Source organism: Empidonax traillii, unplaced genomic scaffold (genome assembly GCF_003031625.1).
Source record: "Empidonax traillii isolate 1590-97213 ecotype Southwest subspecies unplaced genomic scaffold, ASM303162v1 scaffold41:size1892772, whole genome shotgun sequence".
NCBI lineage: Eukaryota > Metazoa > Chordata > Aves > Passeriformes > Tyrannidae > Empidonax > Empidonax traillii.
Genome location: NW_020955234.1, coordinates 1,767,592 through 1,783,748, shown reverse-complemented (window position 1 = coordinate 1,783,748; position 16,157 = coordinate 1,767,592). Strand labels below are relative to the sequence as shown.

The 16,157-nt window shown below is 39.7% G+C and overlaps 1 protein-coding gene across 3 annotated transcripts in view; it reads left to right on the top strand.

The window, feature by feature from the left end:
- AFTPH (aftiphilin) overlaps positions 1 to 13,004 on the top strand; it is a 44,161-nt gene extending 31,157 nt beyond the window's left edge. Inside the window, exons 7-10 of one of the 3 annotated variants that reach the window (XM_027878430.1) lie at positions 140 to 200; positions 1,863 to 1,946; positions 5,904 to 6,027; positions 11,774 to 13,004. In XM_027878430.1, the coding sequence (XP_027734231.1) occupies positions 140 to 200; positions 1,863 to 1,946; positions 5,904 to 6,027; positions 11,774 to 11,918 (414 nt within the window). In that variant the 3' untranslated portion in view covers positions 11,919 to 13,004. Of the gene's footprint in view, positions 1 to 139; positions 201 to 1,862; positions 1,947 to 5,903; positions 6,028 to 11,773 lie in introns of those variants that run through there. The other 2 variants (XM_027878431.1, XM_027878432.1) reach the window with 2 other exon arrangements.
- Positions 13,005 to 16,157: the final 3,153 nt, after the last annotated feature.

The window sequence follows — 16,157 nt, the reverse complement described above, 5'->3', positions numbered from 1 at the left end:
TTTTTTTTTTTTTTTTTTTTTTTTTTTTTTTTTTTTTTTTTTTAGTGTTTAGACGCTAAAGAATCTGTTGTTTGAACTGCTTTGCATTGTTGTAACCTGAACTGACTATAAAATCTGATTTCTGACTTTTCAACTCTAGGAATCTCTACCACCTGTCCAGTTTGACTGGAGTAGCAGTGGCCTTACTAACCCTTTAGATGGTACGTCTCTCCGTAGAGCCTCTAGCACCAGAGCTAGAGATAAGAAAGCTACAAAGTTCAGACAAACATCTATCTGCTGATTATTTTTTTTTTAAATATATACACACACATATATATATATTAAAAAAATATATATAATATTTATTTCTTACTCCTAACTTTGGAAATTCAGGCTTTCTTTCTGATTAACAGTGCCCCTATGTGAAGTATTACGTAGTCTGAAAAACACTAAGTTAAGTATAATTTTAGATTCCTGCCGTATGCTAGTGACACAGTGGCAATATTAACACTTCATTATGTATAACTGGAGATTATAATGAAACTCTGAACAAATGAGCATTTTAGACTGAGGAGTTTTACTTCTTGAAGGTATTTTTCACCAGTCAGCTATCTCTTTAGACATCCTTTGAATGACAAACTTATGTATAGTGGCTACTTCAAAGCACAATATTTTAACCACGAACTGTTTGCAAAATATACACTTCTTGAGCTGAACGTTTTCAGATTTAAAGATAATTTTATATTTCAAAAATGTGACTTCATCCATTATCACTTTTGCTTACACTGAAGAGCTACTTAAAGCTGATATATTAAAGAGGTAGCTACAAACTTATTTGTATCTGTAAATGTATATAGTGATCACATAAAAGACCCCTCATGTGTGTCTATTTTAATAGCAAAGTGAGTTGTGCCACTGCCTCCAGTGTCAGAAATGTAAGTGCATGCAAAGGAAATAAAACAAGTTTTAGAAACTTGTTTGACTGACAGACCAGGAACCTGTAAAGAAACTGATACCTTTACGAGGAGCCTGCTGACAGCAACTAATTCGTGACACGCAAGTCATTCAAAGGCAGGCTCAGATAAACAGCATCTCTTACTGCACTGGTGTTGCCACAGAACATGTGGGATGTAAGAGTTTGGACAGCAATATCATGGTGCTGAAGGAAAGCCTGGATGGACCCTTTTGCTGTTGTCTGGTGTCTTATTACTTCAGTCAATCATCATGCTTTCTTTTTAACAAACAACTTTAAAATGTATTTCGGTTTGATTTCTGTTTTAGTACTAAAGGGGAACAGTATAATTTACCAGTGAGGAACTGGACATAAGAGTGGCATTTGTCACCCAGTGGTCACACTGCTTTAAGATAATGATAATTAATAGCTTAAAGCTGCTAAATAAAATTTTAAAGTTTTTTTTTCTTTTTTTTCTTTTTTTTTTTTTTTTGCTATTTAAAGATCTAAGTTTTCTTGGTGAAAGAATGGCTGTCAATTCCAGTGAGGGGAGAAAAAGCCCACTGTATTTTAACTATCAATTGACCTATATATTGTTTCCCTTTAACTGATCACACCTTTCTCTCTGGGTCGTGCTGGTTCTCTTTCATTTTTAGATTGAAATAAATATCTCTTTTTTAAAGTTACTAGTGTTGATTTCCTTGCTGCAATGTACATGAGGAAATGTGCACTGAATTAAGTTGTTAACGTTCTAGAAGGTACAAACTAATACTGTAAGCATTGTTTTCATGTCGATTTTTTTAAATTGCGTACTGAGTACTAATTATAACTTGCATGTTCAAGTGTGTGTCTTACCCCTTTTTACACATAAACCCCTCCCTTGGCTTACCTTCTATATGGCTGCCTACCAACACGGTCACTGAATTTCAAGCTAGTGGAGGTTCCACTCTTCTGAACCTTGATTTCTTTGGGCCCGTGGATGACAGTAGCTCTAGCAGCACCACCACAATCCCAGGTCAGCAGAGTGTCAAAAACCACAACTGTAAGAATATAACGACTTACTAAAAGCATGAGCACATCACTTGACTTTCCTACAAACAAGGGGAAATTTCGTGGCGTTTCTCTAAAATGTCTTTCTACTGCATTTTTTTTTTTCCTTTAATCTGTGTTCTGTTTTCTGGTGTTTTTGTATCGAGTACGAAGTATTTAAAAGGTACTGTCAGCTCTGTGTTTGTCAACTGCTGAAGGAATGAATGGTTTTTATGCTCTTGCAAATAACATGTTAAAACACTTGGTTCAAATGAGAAATCCTGGAGGTTAGCTCTTCTAAGCACTTAAGGAAATTTGAAAAGTGGTGTAGATGTGACAATTCCTAAAATATGAGCCTTGCTCTCTCCTCTAAATAAGTACCTCCAAATTATAGGATTATGATGTTGTTTGGAAGCTGTGTGTGAATATAAATTTACAGAGGTTGATATATCACAGCCCTGCTGGGGCTTGCTGCTGTAAATTTTTTCTTTATGTGAACTACTAATATTAATGATAAAGTGAAAAAAGTGTTTTAACAGTGTTTATAATAGAAAAAGGGTATAGTTGCATGTCTGTGGGACATTAGAAGTTCATGAATGTTAATTGTAAAGCCAAAGCACCTTGTCTGCAACTTACTCCCTTTACAAAGGAGATGAAAAATACCACTCTCTCATTGAGCAATGGTTTTGACACGCTCTGAGTATTTTGCATGAGCTTGTGGAAAACCTACACTTTGAATAAATTTCTGCAGGAGTTTAAGGGAACGTTTTGGGGATTTTTTCCAGTGCACAGGTTAAGTTGATAAGGCAGGTACTCTTTCAATACAATGCCTGAAGCCATGATATCAATTTTTTCACGGGAAGGATATTTTTCCTCTTCTTGATTTTAATTTAAAAAAGTCAGTTCCTAAGATGTTTGGAGTTCTCTCACATTTCAAATAAGTAATTATAATTATTATTGTATTTTTTGGTTTTAGAAACACGATTTTTTTTAGTTTTGAAATCTGATTACCGAAGGCAATTTTGTGACATGGCAATCTAGATGTCTTTTTATTCCACCCTTGAGAAATGTCATTATGAGATGAAAAATGGCAGGTTTGTCATGGAAGTCATAGGTAGTAAAGTGTAGGAGTATAATCTTACAGATTCTTTGAGTGTGCAAGTCCACTGACACAAGTCACTAGTGCCCAGTACACGTAGTTGGCTTCATGTATTACTGCTTGTGCAGGTGGAGTGCACACTGGAAGGGATTCCTGGAGGAATACAGTTAGCCTTTTATTGCATTTTATTTTTTATGTTGTTTTTTTCACCAAGTTACAGGTATTATCACCTTCCCTGGTATGCCCTATAGTGCCTAATTTTTTTGTGTGTGTGTGTTTGGTTGTTTTTTTTGTCTTGCTTTTTTCTTTCCTCCTGACTTGTTTCTGGGAAAGTCATTTGTTTCATGGCTTGCAGCTCGTGTGTTTGTGTGTGTGTTCAGGAGCTTTGTGTGGGGTTTGGTTGGCTAACTTTCCTTCAATATCTCATTAAGGTTTTGCAGTGCTTTCCTTAAATATTCTCTCATCATTTGAATAAAATGGAGAATATGCAACTCTTAAAAAAAAAAAAGAAATGAAAGACAAATTGCTAGATCTTTTGGCTTAAAGAAGAAACTTTTATCAGTAGTAGAAGTTTATTTTTTCTTTAGAGTTTACTTGCTATAGATCAACACTGGATTCTTCTCAGTCTAATGTCATCAGTAACCAAAATAACTTTTTATTAAAAATTTGCATTCTGTATCATGAACAGGGAGTTACTCATTTCCACTATGTTCCCACAATTCAGTGTATCGTTTTATTTTCCTTGTTAATAGTTTAACATAAATGTAGCTGAGTAAGAGGTGCCTAAAGAACAGTAAATTGAGCAGTGACATCTCCATACAGCAAAAAATGAATTCATTTTCATATGTAATGACTGGAAATGGGAATATCTAAATGATGTAACTTAAAAGGTTGCATTTAATGTTTGTTGCAGAGTTGCATGTCAAAGGGCTCCTCGTTTCAATTAGCTTTCCAGTTTGTACCTTAATGGGATTTCGCAGGCTTCTGCAAGTCAAAATGTATTTCTCCAAGGCTTCCTCTCCCTGATTGAAAGTGGATATTTTATGGAATATTTGGGCTTTTTCCTATTTCCAAGTTCTGTAAACATCTGACAGTACTAAAAGTCTTGGTATGCTGGTCTCAGGACAGTACATATTTTAATGTTTTTTTGTATGGGACTGGATGAAATTAACTTTGAAAATCCAAACTTTAAAAAAAAATATGTTGAAAGCTGATTAATTTCTAATCAATTCATATTATATGGAACAAATCTTCTCCCCACCTCCTGCAGCTTAACCAGACGATTTTCTTAATTTTACATTTTGGTCAGCTTAGTTTCCTTACAATAAAAGAGGAATTAACTTGTGCCCAAAGGACAAAATGGTCAAGACACTGCTTGGGGAGAGCTCATGCAAAGAAGGCTTGAGGATGATTAACCTCATCTGTTAGCACATGCAGTGCTGCAGTTACTGGTGGTAAAGGCAGGATAATAAGCACAGGCATTTATTTTGTTTAGTAACCTTTTGATGTGTCAGGAATTCTTGTAAAAGCATCCTGATCCTGGGAATATAATATAATCTGGATACAATCATCAGCACACATTAGTAAATGCTGATTTTTTATTAGGGAGCTACAGGGGACCATCAGTTCCCAGTGTTTGCAGTGTTTGTTCCCCAGTAGGATGAAATACTTGTGTGTTGTCCAAACCAAATGCTACCAGCGTGACACTTGTTCAGGACACAGGGGTCTCTGAAAATCACACTGCTTACCTACAAAAATTCCATGCAGTTTTCGAAAAATACTTCCAATTGTGAATGGCACATGTGTACGCTTCATTGAAACCCATGGAACTTAAAATATCTGAAATTGTAACTAGGGGAATATCAGCAGTTTAAAATGCTTCTGAGCAACGAAATTTTTTGTAAGTCTTTCCTCTTGATTTATTTTGAAAATTCTAGTTCCTAGAGGTTTTGAGTTTGTTTTTTTTTTTTTGAGAAATAATACATAATATCTGGAAATCCTAGAGCTACTTTGTACTGAGATGCAATGCTTGATACTAAACAGGTAGAATTTAACTCATACCTAAGGGGGTTTTTTGGGTGCGGGTTTCCATTGTTTGCAGTGTTTTCAGAATGACCTCTATGATAAAATTTGAAATCCATTCCCATCATATGTGATGTGAAAATTCAGCATCTGACTTAAGATACCTGAAACTAGGAACTCAAAGCTGAAACATCCCAAAACTTAATGCTTTAGGAATACTTGAAAGATGAAAAGGGAGCACAGACTGAAAGTCTTGGTAGTACTATGCATATAGGTGTGTAACTTTTTTTAATGCCATTTCACTTCTGTGTTTCATAAAAGCTGCTTTTCCTCACTTCAAATTTCAACACAGCCCCTGGTGAAAAGGAAGATACCAACTGCACTCTAATGCGTGCCAGTGTTGCTTGTAATCTCTCACTGAAGAGGTGGTCCCTGCTAACATGCAGTGTTCTTTTAATAGAGGCAGTTGAGTTGAAGTAATTGAAACAATCCATTTTGACACAGCTGACACTGTTAACAGAGGTTTCACACTCAGAAGTAAATCAAATTGGTTTTGTTTACTCATAGACTGAGACCTTGTATGCCAGACTTGATCCAAGGTGTGTCTGTTTTGTAGTACAACTAAAAAAGCTGCTGAAAAAGGATGGGGAGAGAGGATGATGCTTCAGAAACACGAACGTGTTCTGTCATGTTCTTTTCACGTATCTTGAAATTATAAATGATTCAGATGTTTACAGAAAACAGTCTCTAGCAAGCTGGTCTGTGACTAATTATGACTATACTTGCCTCCAACCATCACTGATTATTGTTTTGTACTATAAGGTGTGGATCCTGAGTTGTATGAATTGACAACCTCAAAACTGGAAACTTCCAATGCAAGCAACAGGGTGACTGATGCGTTTGCAAGACTCATGTCCACAGTGGAGAAGGCAAGCACGTCCACAAGGTAAATGCTCTTCCCTGCACAGTTTTCCTCTGTTTCTAAGGGTGGTGTGAAAAGTGAGGTGTGAACGTGTGTCCTGGTTTAGGGCAGAAGTTCCTGAATGATCAAAAGCCGTAAATTTAATAATTATATTTTAAATCTGAAATTCACCGTACTGTAGTTCATATTTCAAATTATCATAGAACTCTGAAGTGTGGAAATAGTTCGTGAGCTGAAAGAAAAAGATCACCAGGACATAAGTTGAAAAGCTGGAGCCAAAGACCGAACTGGAGGAAGCGACTTTGTGAACACCAGAGCTGGTTTCTAGGAATGGCAGGGGAAACTGAACCACACAGTTCAGTGCCGTAGGGCTGTGGCAGAAGGCTCTCCTTTTACCTCTGTGTAATTTATAAATACAGAATGTTCCCCAAGTAAAATGATAAAATGGACTAATGGCTTTATAACTGTATTTGTCCCTTCACAAATATTTCTAGCACCTGTCAAAACTTCAGCGACCAAACTTGGGTTTAATTTTGATGCTGCAGGTTAAGGAAAGAGCGAGTAGTTGGCTTAGGATGTCCTTTCTGCTTCGATGAGCACATGTGAACCACTTCTGTGCTGCTTCTAGGTAGAATCCATAGAAAGTCTTCAGGCGTCAAATGTCTTTCATGAAGTCTGCCCGGTTGAATGGGTACAGAATATCTTTTTATCAGCTTGTGTTCTTGGGGTTGGGTTTTTAAATGTATATCTTAGCACATCCTGAACTGTCTTAGCATATAATTAATGTCTGTACCCATTAAAAGAATCACTGAGGGATTCTCACCAAAGTAAAATATGGGTGTTTTGGAAGTGTGTGCCTCAACATGCAACAAATAGATGGTAACATACCCTCACTCGTAAGTGAGCTGGAGGGTTTATTCAGCACTCTAAAACTAGATGTGTTCTCCTGCAGCAGAGCACTTAGGAGGAGGCACAGGAATGGTGGGGCAGAGCTGTCTTGCTTAAAATTAGTAACACTCTAATTTTTAAGTGCTCTTTTAAAACATGTTCCTTCACTGAGAAAACTGCCTTGCTAGTTTTCTTGCAGTGATGATTCTGGAAGCGAACATGGAATAGAAAAGATCAACAAACCATGAAATTTCCAGGGAGAACCAGTAGAGGGAACTCCCCACTTCAGTGCTGGGTTTTGGGTCTCAGCTTGTGGATTGCCTCTTTTTCTGTTCATGGAGCTCATATACCCTTCCTGAGGTTACACTAGTGGAAAGGTTTGATTTTTTCGTGAATTAGAAAACACAGTTACATTGAAATACTTTTGTATTATATTCTAAGCCTAATTTAAAAGTAACTGCAGTAGGACATGCAAACTCCAAATGTATCTTTCTTTTACTTCAACTCATAGTTTTGTACCTGCCTGCTTGCCTGAAGGGTTCTTAGCTTACTTTTTCCTTACAAAGCAACAGGGTAGTCTGTTTCTTAAATGAATGTTGACCCTCATTTTTCTGCATTTTTTTTTTTTTTATATGAGAGGTTGGGTGTTTTGTTGTGTTTTTTTTTTTTTTTTCCCCAGTGCTTCCACAGTGCACTTGAAAGCTCTTACTTGTGCACTTACAGCTCTTTATCCAGATGTCAGAGTTCTTCCCCTGTTCTGGAGAGCATTGCTTACCAGTAGGAAGAGGTACTAGATCTGTGGTATAGCAATATGTCAGACACTAGAGAGAGGCAGGGGACCTCAGGCTTGGAGATTAAGTTCAGACACACACAAGGATTGGCTGTTTTAAAGAAGCTGTTTTCAGTGTGTAATACATTTTGTATATTTTTGTCAACTCTAAATTTTAAAAAAACCTCAAGTGCTCTTTTCTTTCTTGATTCTGTGCTCTACAAAAGAAAAACAGTCTGTTTTTGCAAGCTAGAAGCCTTCAGAGAAATAAGGCTTATCTCAACAGTATGCCAAATATGTTGCAAAATGTTAGCTTTTTGTAAAAAACTTGTTTTTCTTTCTAATTTTTTTTTTTATATTATTCTTTTGTAATGAACTCAAGACTTTAAAACAGGAGTGGCTGGGTACGGCCAGCTCAGTGAGGATGTTCATGCACTAGCCTGGAAATATGGACTGTTAGGCATTCAATATAACTGTTGGGGAAGATGGAACCAGTACCTTTGATTCCAACTTCAGCTGTGCTGAGGCTTTCCCATGTCTGAGCTCAGGATCTTTAGGGTGAAGTTTAGAATGAAAATTTCATTGTTCAGCTGCAGGATGCCGTGTGAAGAGTCATCTTTGTCTGAAGTAGCCCCATCTTTTGCTTGCAAAGCCATCTCTTGAACCAGAAAGTCATTTCTCAGAAGGAAGGTATTGGCAGAGGAGGGGAAGCTTCCCCCTCAGTTTGAACCTAAAACCTCGATGACAGCAGTAAGTGCTGAAGGTCGGGGATGCAGTACAAGCATTCCAGAGAGACTCTGCAGCCTAGCCTGCTTCCACAGAGTGGGCAGAGATCAAAAGTTTATCTGCTGTCTTTCTGAAGGAAAGCAGAGCACTGATACTTTTCAAAAAAATGGCCAAAACCTGCAGGTAAACTGGAAATACCCCTTGGGGACGGTGTCGGGTGGAGCAGCCCAACTCTTAATTACCGAGTGTTTTTAAAGTCCGTTTCTCTAATCAGCTCAGTGTTGTTGATAAAACTTGGCCTTGCTGGTGCTATCCACAAACCCCTTTGCAAGCATGGGAGGTGACTGCAGCCCTGGAAGACTCGAATGCTGCAGAAGGGGGTTGGAATGCAGAGCAGAACAGTGAGGTGTGAGTGACACATCGACAAAGAGTTCCCTATTTCTTGCTAAATTTTCTTCCAGCAACTTTCCTGCCCATCAGTCTGGCTCATTTCTTGTGGCTTAGTGTTACCATGCCTTTGAAAAGGAAACTTAATGCCCACAGGTAGATGGACTGGCACAATTGCTTGGGTAGGGGCATCCCTTCTGTCCACTGTCTTGGGAGAAAATGTAACCTCGTGTAAGAGAAGAGGTGGATGGGGTCAAAGTGTGCTGTAGAGGATAGTTTTAAAACCTGAATGTGCCAGAACTGGAGCATTCCATGGTTTAGTAATCAAAAGTTCTGGTTTCAAAGCAGACAGAAGTAGTGCAGCTGCCACTGACAATCCGCTCACTTGGGTGTCTGTTCTTTAAGCCATGGTATCTAGAGATTTGGAGTGCACAAGCAGGAGAAACTCTGCATTGCCCTTCTCCACTGACCAGAGTTCAGCAAAAGAAGCTCTTGACAGTGGGAACATCTTCAGCACAGGTAGTGACTGAAATGAATGCAGTTATTTCTCTTGCCTCTGTCAAAGGGCATCACAGTTATTAGGTGGTTTGATAAGTTTTGAGGGTAAAATCTGTCTGCAGTGATGATGCTACTTTGTCTTTTGAATTTAGAGAGTTAGGGAGTAATTCTTTAGGGTTGCCCTGGTGATATTTGCTAATGAAAGTGTTGATTGTTACCCGCAAAGGGTACTTGCAGTGTCCAGTTTTATTGTATTGATGAGGAACTTGCCCCTCTTCATTGAGGAATGGAGAAGTTAGGACATCTCCCCTCTTTCTACACTGAGATGATTTCAAAAAAGGATGTGAGCCTCATTAACAAGTGATTGTATCTAAAGCTCTGTCTTGGTCATAGTTGAATAAGGTTTGCTGTGTTAGTGTGTTAGCTTCTTCTTTATAGATACTTTCTACATTGCAGGTTAAAAGTAGATAAGTTATTGCAAAGGGCCTCCACCCAGGAGGGGAGCCTCCAGAAACTGGGTGGGATTCACCCCTGACTGGGCTCACTGGTGTGCCCGTTCTGCAGTGATGTTGCAGAGAACAGCTGGAACAGCAAGGGTGGTAATGTTGTCCTGTGATAAAGGTCCTGCATGTGGCCACCAAATAAAATAAATTGCTGCCTCTGGGACCCAGCAGTGCCATTTCTTAGCATGCCATAGATGAGCAGGGGAGGAAGAGGCTTATAAATAGCAAAGAGTGTGTGAGCTCCATCTCACCTGATTAACAATTACAGGAACATCTCCGAGTCAGCCTCTTCCTTTGGCTTCCCCTGTCAAACGCTCCTTTGTTAGCTCTAGGTCCTTGATCACCACGAGTTTGTACCTTTAAGAGGCTTGTGGTAAGTGATTATTAATAGTGGCACCAGATACTGATAACACAGTGGTGGGTGAGAACCACATTTCAACAGCTCGGAGATAGTTCTTTGAGTGCAAACAGAGCTGACTGTGAAGTTGTTAGAGGAGGCACATACTGGCTCTCTGCTTCTTCCTTCAGCAAATCCAGCACACAGCTTTGTTCATCCTCCAGAATTTGGTAATCTGCCTAGTCAGTAGCTCATGAAATTCCACTGCAGCAGAGAAAGAAAAATATTGCTATTCTGTTGAAGGTAAGTCAGATTTAGTATTTAGGCTGCCTCATCTAGAGGACTTCCATCAAGTGGAGATTTCAAGTAGAAAACAAATATGATAGCTTAATGTCAAGGCAGTGTTCAGTGATGTCAAGGATGAGTTGGAGTCCGGCTCTTTTTTTCTTCTCCTATCTTAGGAATTCTAAGCCCCTTGCTTTCCTCTGGTCTCTGATCAGCTGAGGAAGCAATCCTCATGGGTGCTGACAAAAGAAGATATGAGTACATGCTACTTCGTGATTGGAGTGGTCATTGCCCTCTCATGGCCTTGGTTTAAAGTTTATAGATAAGATACAGAAAGGAAATTTCTGAAGTGTTCTAGGGAAAGCAGTTTATTTGGTTCAAGCCTTTTTTCCCTCAGCTTTTTGTCCCAAAGGTGATGGAGCTTATTCAGCTAGAATTTCTTGCATTGTTGCAGGACTTAGCAGGTGCCTTTTTGGAACTGGAATAATGTTTGATGGAAAACTGAGTATATCTAGTAGTAGGCAGTGTTCTTCAAAGATAAGCCAGATGTTTGTGAAGTATGGATGTTTGGGCAAGAGAGGCGGGGGGGCTTTAGCACCCTGAGCCAGGCTTCATTTTACTTGGGAAGTGTGATTTTTTTTTTTTTTTTTTTTTTTTTTTTATAATAGTGAGAGCCAAACGACATGGGATTTAGACCTCTTTATTCATTTGTGCTCAGTAATTCTTGTGAATAATGCAAAAGGCAAAGTAAACCCCAATGATTCCCAAACTGCTGTGTGTATCATCATGGCTCCTCATACTACTGCACTTCAAAGCAAGTAGCTACACATCATGAGCCACCTTTTCCTGCTGATGAGTCCTGAGGGAAAAGAGAGTTTGTGGATCACAATGTAGAGTGGCATGATGTATAAAGTCTGAGAACAGTCGTGTTGGCAACACAGCATAAGTACTTTTTTATTTTAAAGTTATTGAGAATGTCCTTTTAAGATGTTTTCCACTTTATTTTTGAAGATTTTACTGGATTTAGGTAGAACTAGTACTCCTATTGTTTTATCTGTAGAATATGGGCATGGTTATCTCTTCAAGTGAGTCTCTTAACTCTTGACGCTGCCAAAAAAAAAAAAAGTTATCATTTGAATAGGATTTTTTTCCTTTATTGCAACAATATACACAGGAACGTTTATCTGACTTTCCATGTTAGCACATTATTGGTAGGCAGGTAGGTATTATAACATTAGACTGCCTTCAGGTAGCTTACAGAAGTGCCTGTCAGTGGGAGACAAGCAGACAGAACATTGCTTCAATCAGTGATTCTTTCAGTGATCCCAGGGATATCAGGTACTGGATTAATGCACTTTGTTCTTTTCTTCTCAACAGGAAGCCTAAAAAGGAAGAACATCTTAGTGAGGAGGCTGCCAAGGTGATTTCTAGCCTTCCTGACTTAACTTTCATGCATGCCAAGGTGTTGATGTTCCCAGCCACATTAACACCTTCAACAAGCTGCCAAGAAAAGGTAGACTAAAGTGATGTGAATTGGACGTTTTCTATTGATTTTTTTTTCCTTCCCTCTGTGGGTCGTAAAAAGCAATCTTGCTTTAATTTAAAAAAAAATCAAGTTCAGATGATTTGTTGGTAAGCAGCACTAGAAAGGTATACATAGTAATGTATATTTATTTACATACTGGAGTCCTAAATTTATATTAGAGAAAAATGTAAATAATTGGGGGTAAATCTTTTTGAAGATCTATTCTTTTTGTTGTGCTGGGCTGTATACATTTATGTCTTTGTGAAATACACTGGTGGTGTCCTTCTTACAAAACTTTTAAAAGTTCAAAAAAAAAAAAGTCCTATAAACACATAATGAAAACTTCAATCTTCACAATCTGTGAAGTTCCCCTGAAGACTTTCAGATTGCATTGAGCAACTTTTTCTTTCCTGCATATATTAAAATATTTCTTGCTGGGAAAAAATCAAAAGGTTATGTTGGCCATTTGTGGCTTTTTCAGTTATTGTTTCTTTAAAACCCAGTAATTTCTTTTGTGTTTTAACAAGCTTAAGATGTGTTTTTCCTTTTCTTTTCCCCGTCCCCTCCCCCTGTTTGATTGGTTGGCTGATCAGTTTTTATGTTCTTGAACTTCAGTAGTATGGCTCTGTCATTATATAGCCTTTTGAAAGGTATGCTGTCAGTAACTTCTTGTTCCAGTTATGGATTACTGTCTGAACACTTGATTTATTTTTTTTATTTTTTTTTTTTGGTCATTAGAAGGTTGTCTGCTTTTAATCAGTTTGATTTGGAAAAGAAGGACCAAAACAATATGAATGTCTTACAATGAAATTTACCTGTTATAAAAATTTTATGTTCCGTTGTACCACTATTCCTGTTTGATTTTGCACAGTGTAAAATGACATAATCATAGATTGCTATGGTTTTAGGCTGTATATACAGTAAAAAACTATGGGTTGTAAATGTCTGGGGAAATTCCTATGGAAAAAAGAGAGCTATGTCGAAGAACCTCTAAAAAGGTCAATATGCATGCCCAAGGTCTTTTGAGATTTAAGTGTGTAAATTTCCTTTTAGCTTACACAAAATAAAATAATTTAAAAGATACATATGTAGTACAGCCTGCTCTCTTTTTATACAGAATGTGTGCATTAGTCACCTCTCTGTGGATGGTAAAATCGATGTCCTGCATTAACAGGAGGACCTTCCAATTCGTGTCGCTCAGTCCCACACACCACACCTGGCAGGGCCCTGCAGACTTCCCTTTAATTGTCCTGTCTCTTTATCATGGTGTGATTTAGTCTCTTATTTCTGTCTCCAGCTTGCCTTCTGGCTTGTAGGGCAGTGTGGCTCATGATATTTTGGGTTAGAGACTTCTTCAAGGTAGCTGGCAGTACTCAGCTGTAACAAACACCAGTTATGGCGGGGTGAGAAAGGACAGCTGATTTTGCCTGTTTCTGAGCTAGAAATAAAAATGTGTAAACATACCTGTCACTGAAGTCTCCTAACACGTTAGCTTGCACTGCAGCTGTGGCAGCAACATCTCTTCAGAGGGTCTCAATGGACTGTCTGCAGGTAAGGCATGTTCTGGGTGCTGATATTTCTTGAGGGTGCACGGGCATAGACTCTCCCATGTCTAATCTTTACTGTGTGCACAGCTCTTTTAGTGCTGTGTAGTCACCACCAGTTCAGTGCTTAACATCTAGTTCTGAGAAATCTCTAGTGTGTTTTCTTACCTGTTCTTTGAATTCTTTATTGTCTGACAGCACTTGGGTCAGGAAAGCTCGAGTTTGATGTCATTAGCTGGGTAAGCTGAAATGTTGTCCTTGCAAAAGGCATCTTTTGAAATGCCCTTGTGAGACGAGTTGCTGGGGTTCCATCTCTGTGAGTGTGGGAGTGTCAGTGAGTGGTGGCTGCTCAAATTGAGAGGGCAGCAGCTTCTATGCCTGTGATAAAGTTAATTTGTAAAGGCCAAATTGTCTCCTTTGCCCTCTAATTAGTACTACAGTGTACAGTGCTGTGGTATCAGACTGCACCCTGTTGTAGCAGAAAAGGTTTGTGCAAAAGCCATCTGCTTTTCCGCGTAGCCCCAAACCCACTTCTGTTTGCTGTTTCTGCAGATTTTCGTTACAGTACTGACTTCATGCCTGTTACATGTCAAAATTAGCTTTGCTAATCTCCCGGGTTTAGCATAGTATTCTTTAGTGCATGCTTATTATATCATTCAGTTCTGGTGTTGGACTGCTGTAGGTTAAAATTGGTCCCTTTGTTTCCATGACTGTGGCGTGTCCCTTGGAGCGGGAGCAGTGGGATAGCTGCAGCAGAGAGCTATAGCTATTGTTTCAAGGAGAATATGTTTAGGAGCTGACTCATGATCCTTGTCTGGCAGTGAGTGGACTGAAGTATTAAGGAGAGGTGGGGGTGGAAGTGCCAGCTGCAAGTTGATCTTTAGTCTCCTCACAATTGCCTCCAGAGGCAGCTGCCCATTTGTCTTCCAGTCTCCGAGTGCAGTTCTGGTGGCCTGCCGTGGATGGGGGAGGGGAAAAAAAGAGATTTCTATTGTGACTGATGTACCAATCTGAAACTTCGTGAAACCTGGTATTACCCAGAGTGTGTTTATGGGGTTTTTATGTTCTTTCTCCCCCAGGGAAAGAAAAAAAAAAGCATCCCACAGACCTTCATATTGCTGAAAGACATAAAGCTTATGTCCAAATTCAGCCTTTTGAGGTGGATGCTGCCTGCCTTAGAATGCAGCACTGCTTTTTGTCTCCTAGCTTGAGCCTCCTTTTTTTTTCTTGTCGATGGTGGGGTGGACAGACAGGATCCTCTGCCTCTCTCCTCCTGTCTTGTGCAGGCAGCTTTGTTCTTATGCAGAAGGTTCTGTCGAACAGATCCAGCTGCATCGGGATCGTGCTGTTCCCGCTGGCACAGCATGCCTTATCTAGTTCAATCTTGCCAGTAGGTTTATGGGCAGGATGGTAATTGATACTTTCTGCACATATGTGTTGCTGTGCGTTGTCATCAGATGTGTCAGTGGGCATCGCTCTCACTCCAGAACTGGTGTCATTCAGTAGCGAGGTGCTCGTGTGCCCGTCCAGCACAAGCAGCGGAGGACACTTGGTTCAGATGCAATTGCCTGAGCTGGCACATGGCCACGAGGCAAAGTCCAAGGATCCTGCTGTGAAGCAGGCTGCAGGCTCCTGGGTGACTGCTAAGAAGAGCTGGACTCTTGCTTGTATTATCCAAAAGATTGCGCTCCGATATTCAGCACTGCCTTACCCTGAGCATCGCCACCTGCCGCAGGTGTGAGCAGCGCGGCACTGCCCAAAGGTAAAGCTGGCAGGTAATGTTATCTGGACACCCCCAAATGCAATTAGTGTATACTGAAGGCTACTCTTCATCACGTTGAATTGTTGTGCAGAATTTTGCCTGGTGCTGAAATCATCATGTGGGAAGTTTTGTCGTTGGACTGCTGCCCTTGGGATGAATATCTAGTCATTTATATAGCGTGTCAGAGAGACTGAGTTCGGTGTGTGTAAGATGGATCACCCTTGGGTCCAACCATTTACACCTGGGTGCAACCCTTTTGTGCCAGCTTGGCATCTCTGCATAATTACCTTTTAAATTTCACAGCACTCTCGAAGTACAGGACAGTTGCAAAATGTACTTCAGTATAATTTATAAAAGCATATGGCATCTAATAATTACATAGGACCTGCTAGAAGTGTCTGCTACAAAAGCAGAGAAGTTTTTCGTCGTCTGGCCTCTGTGCCAAAGAGCACAACCACGAAAGGCAGCAAGCCTGCTCTGCTCCCTCAGGTGAACCTGGAACATAAAAGGAGATGGGAAGAAACAAAACATTCAGATTTAGAGGGCTAAAAGCAAGGGAAGAAGGAGCTGGAAATAAATACAAAGCAAGGTCTCAGGAGAAGCTCTGAGTAGGGGAAATAAGAAGGCGAAGCAGGACTCTGAGTATAAGCAGCTGGGATAGCTATAGGAAGAGCAGGTGGTGGAGAAAGTGGGATACAAGCATGAGGAGCAGGAGCATTTGGAGAGAAGGGAAAGCTTGGGATGGATTACAGGTGCACACACTGTGCCCACTGGCTGCTTTTCTTCAAAATCTGGAACTGAGCCTCAGAGACCCAAGTGTCTGAGTTACTGTACTGCAGAGAAAATGTGCCAAACCCATGGGGTGAGTGTGAGCTCTGTGCATTGCCACAGCCCAGCATTGCTATCAATTATTTTGGGTAGAGAGCTGGC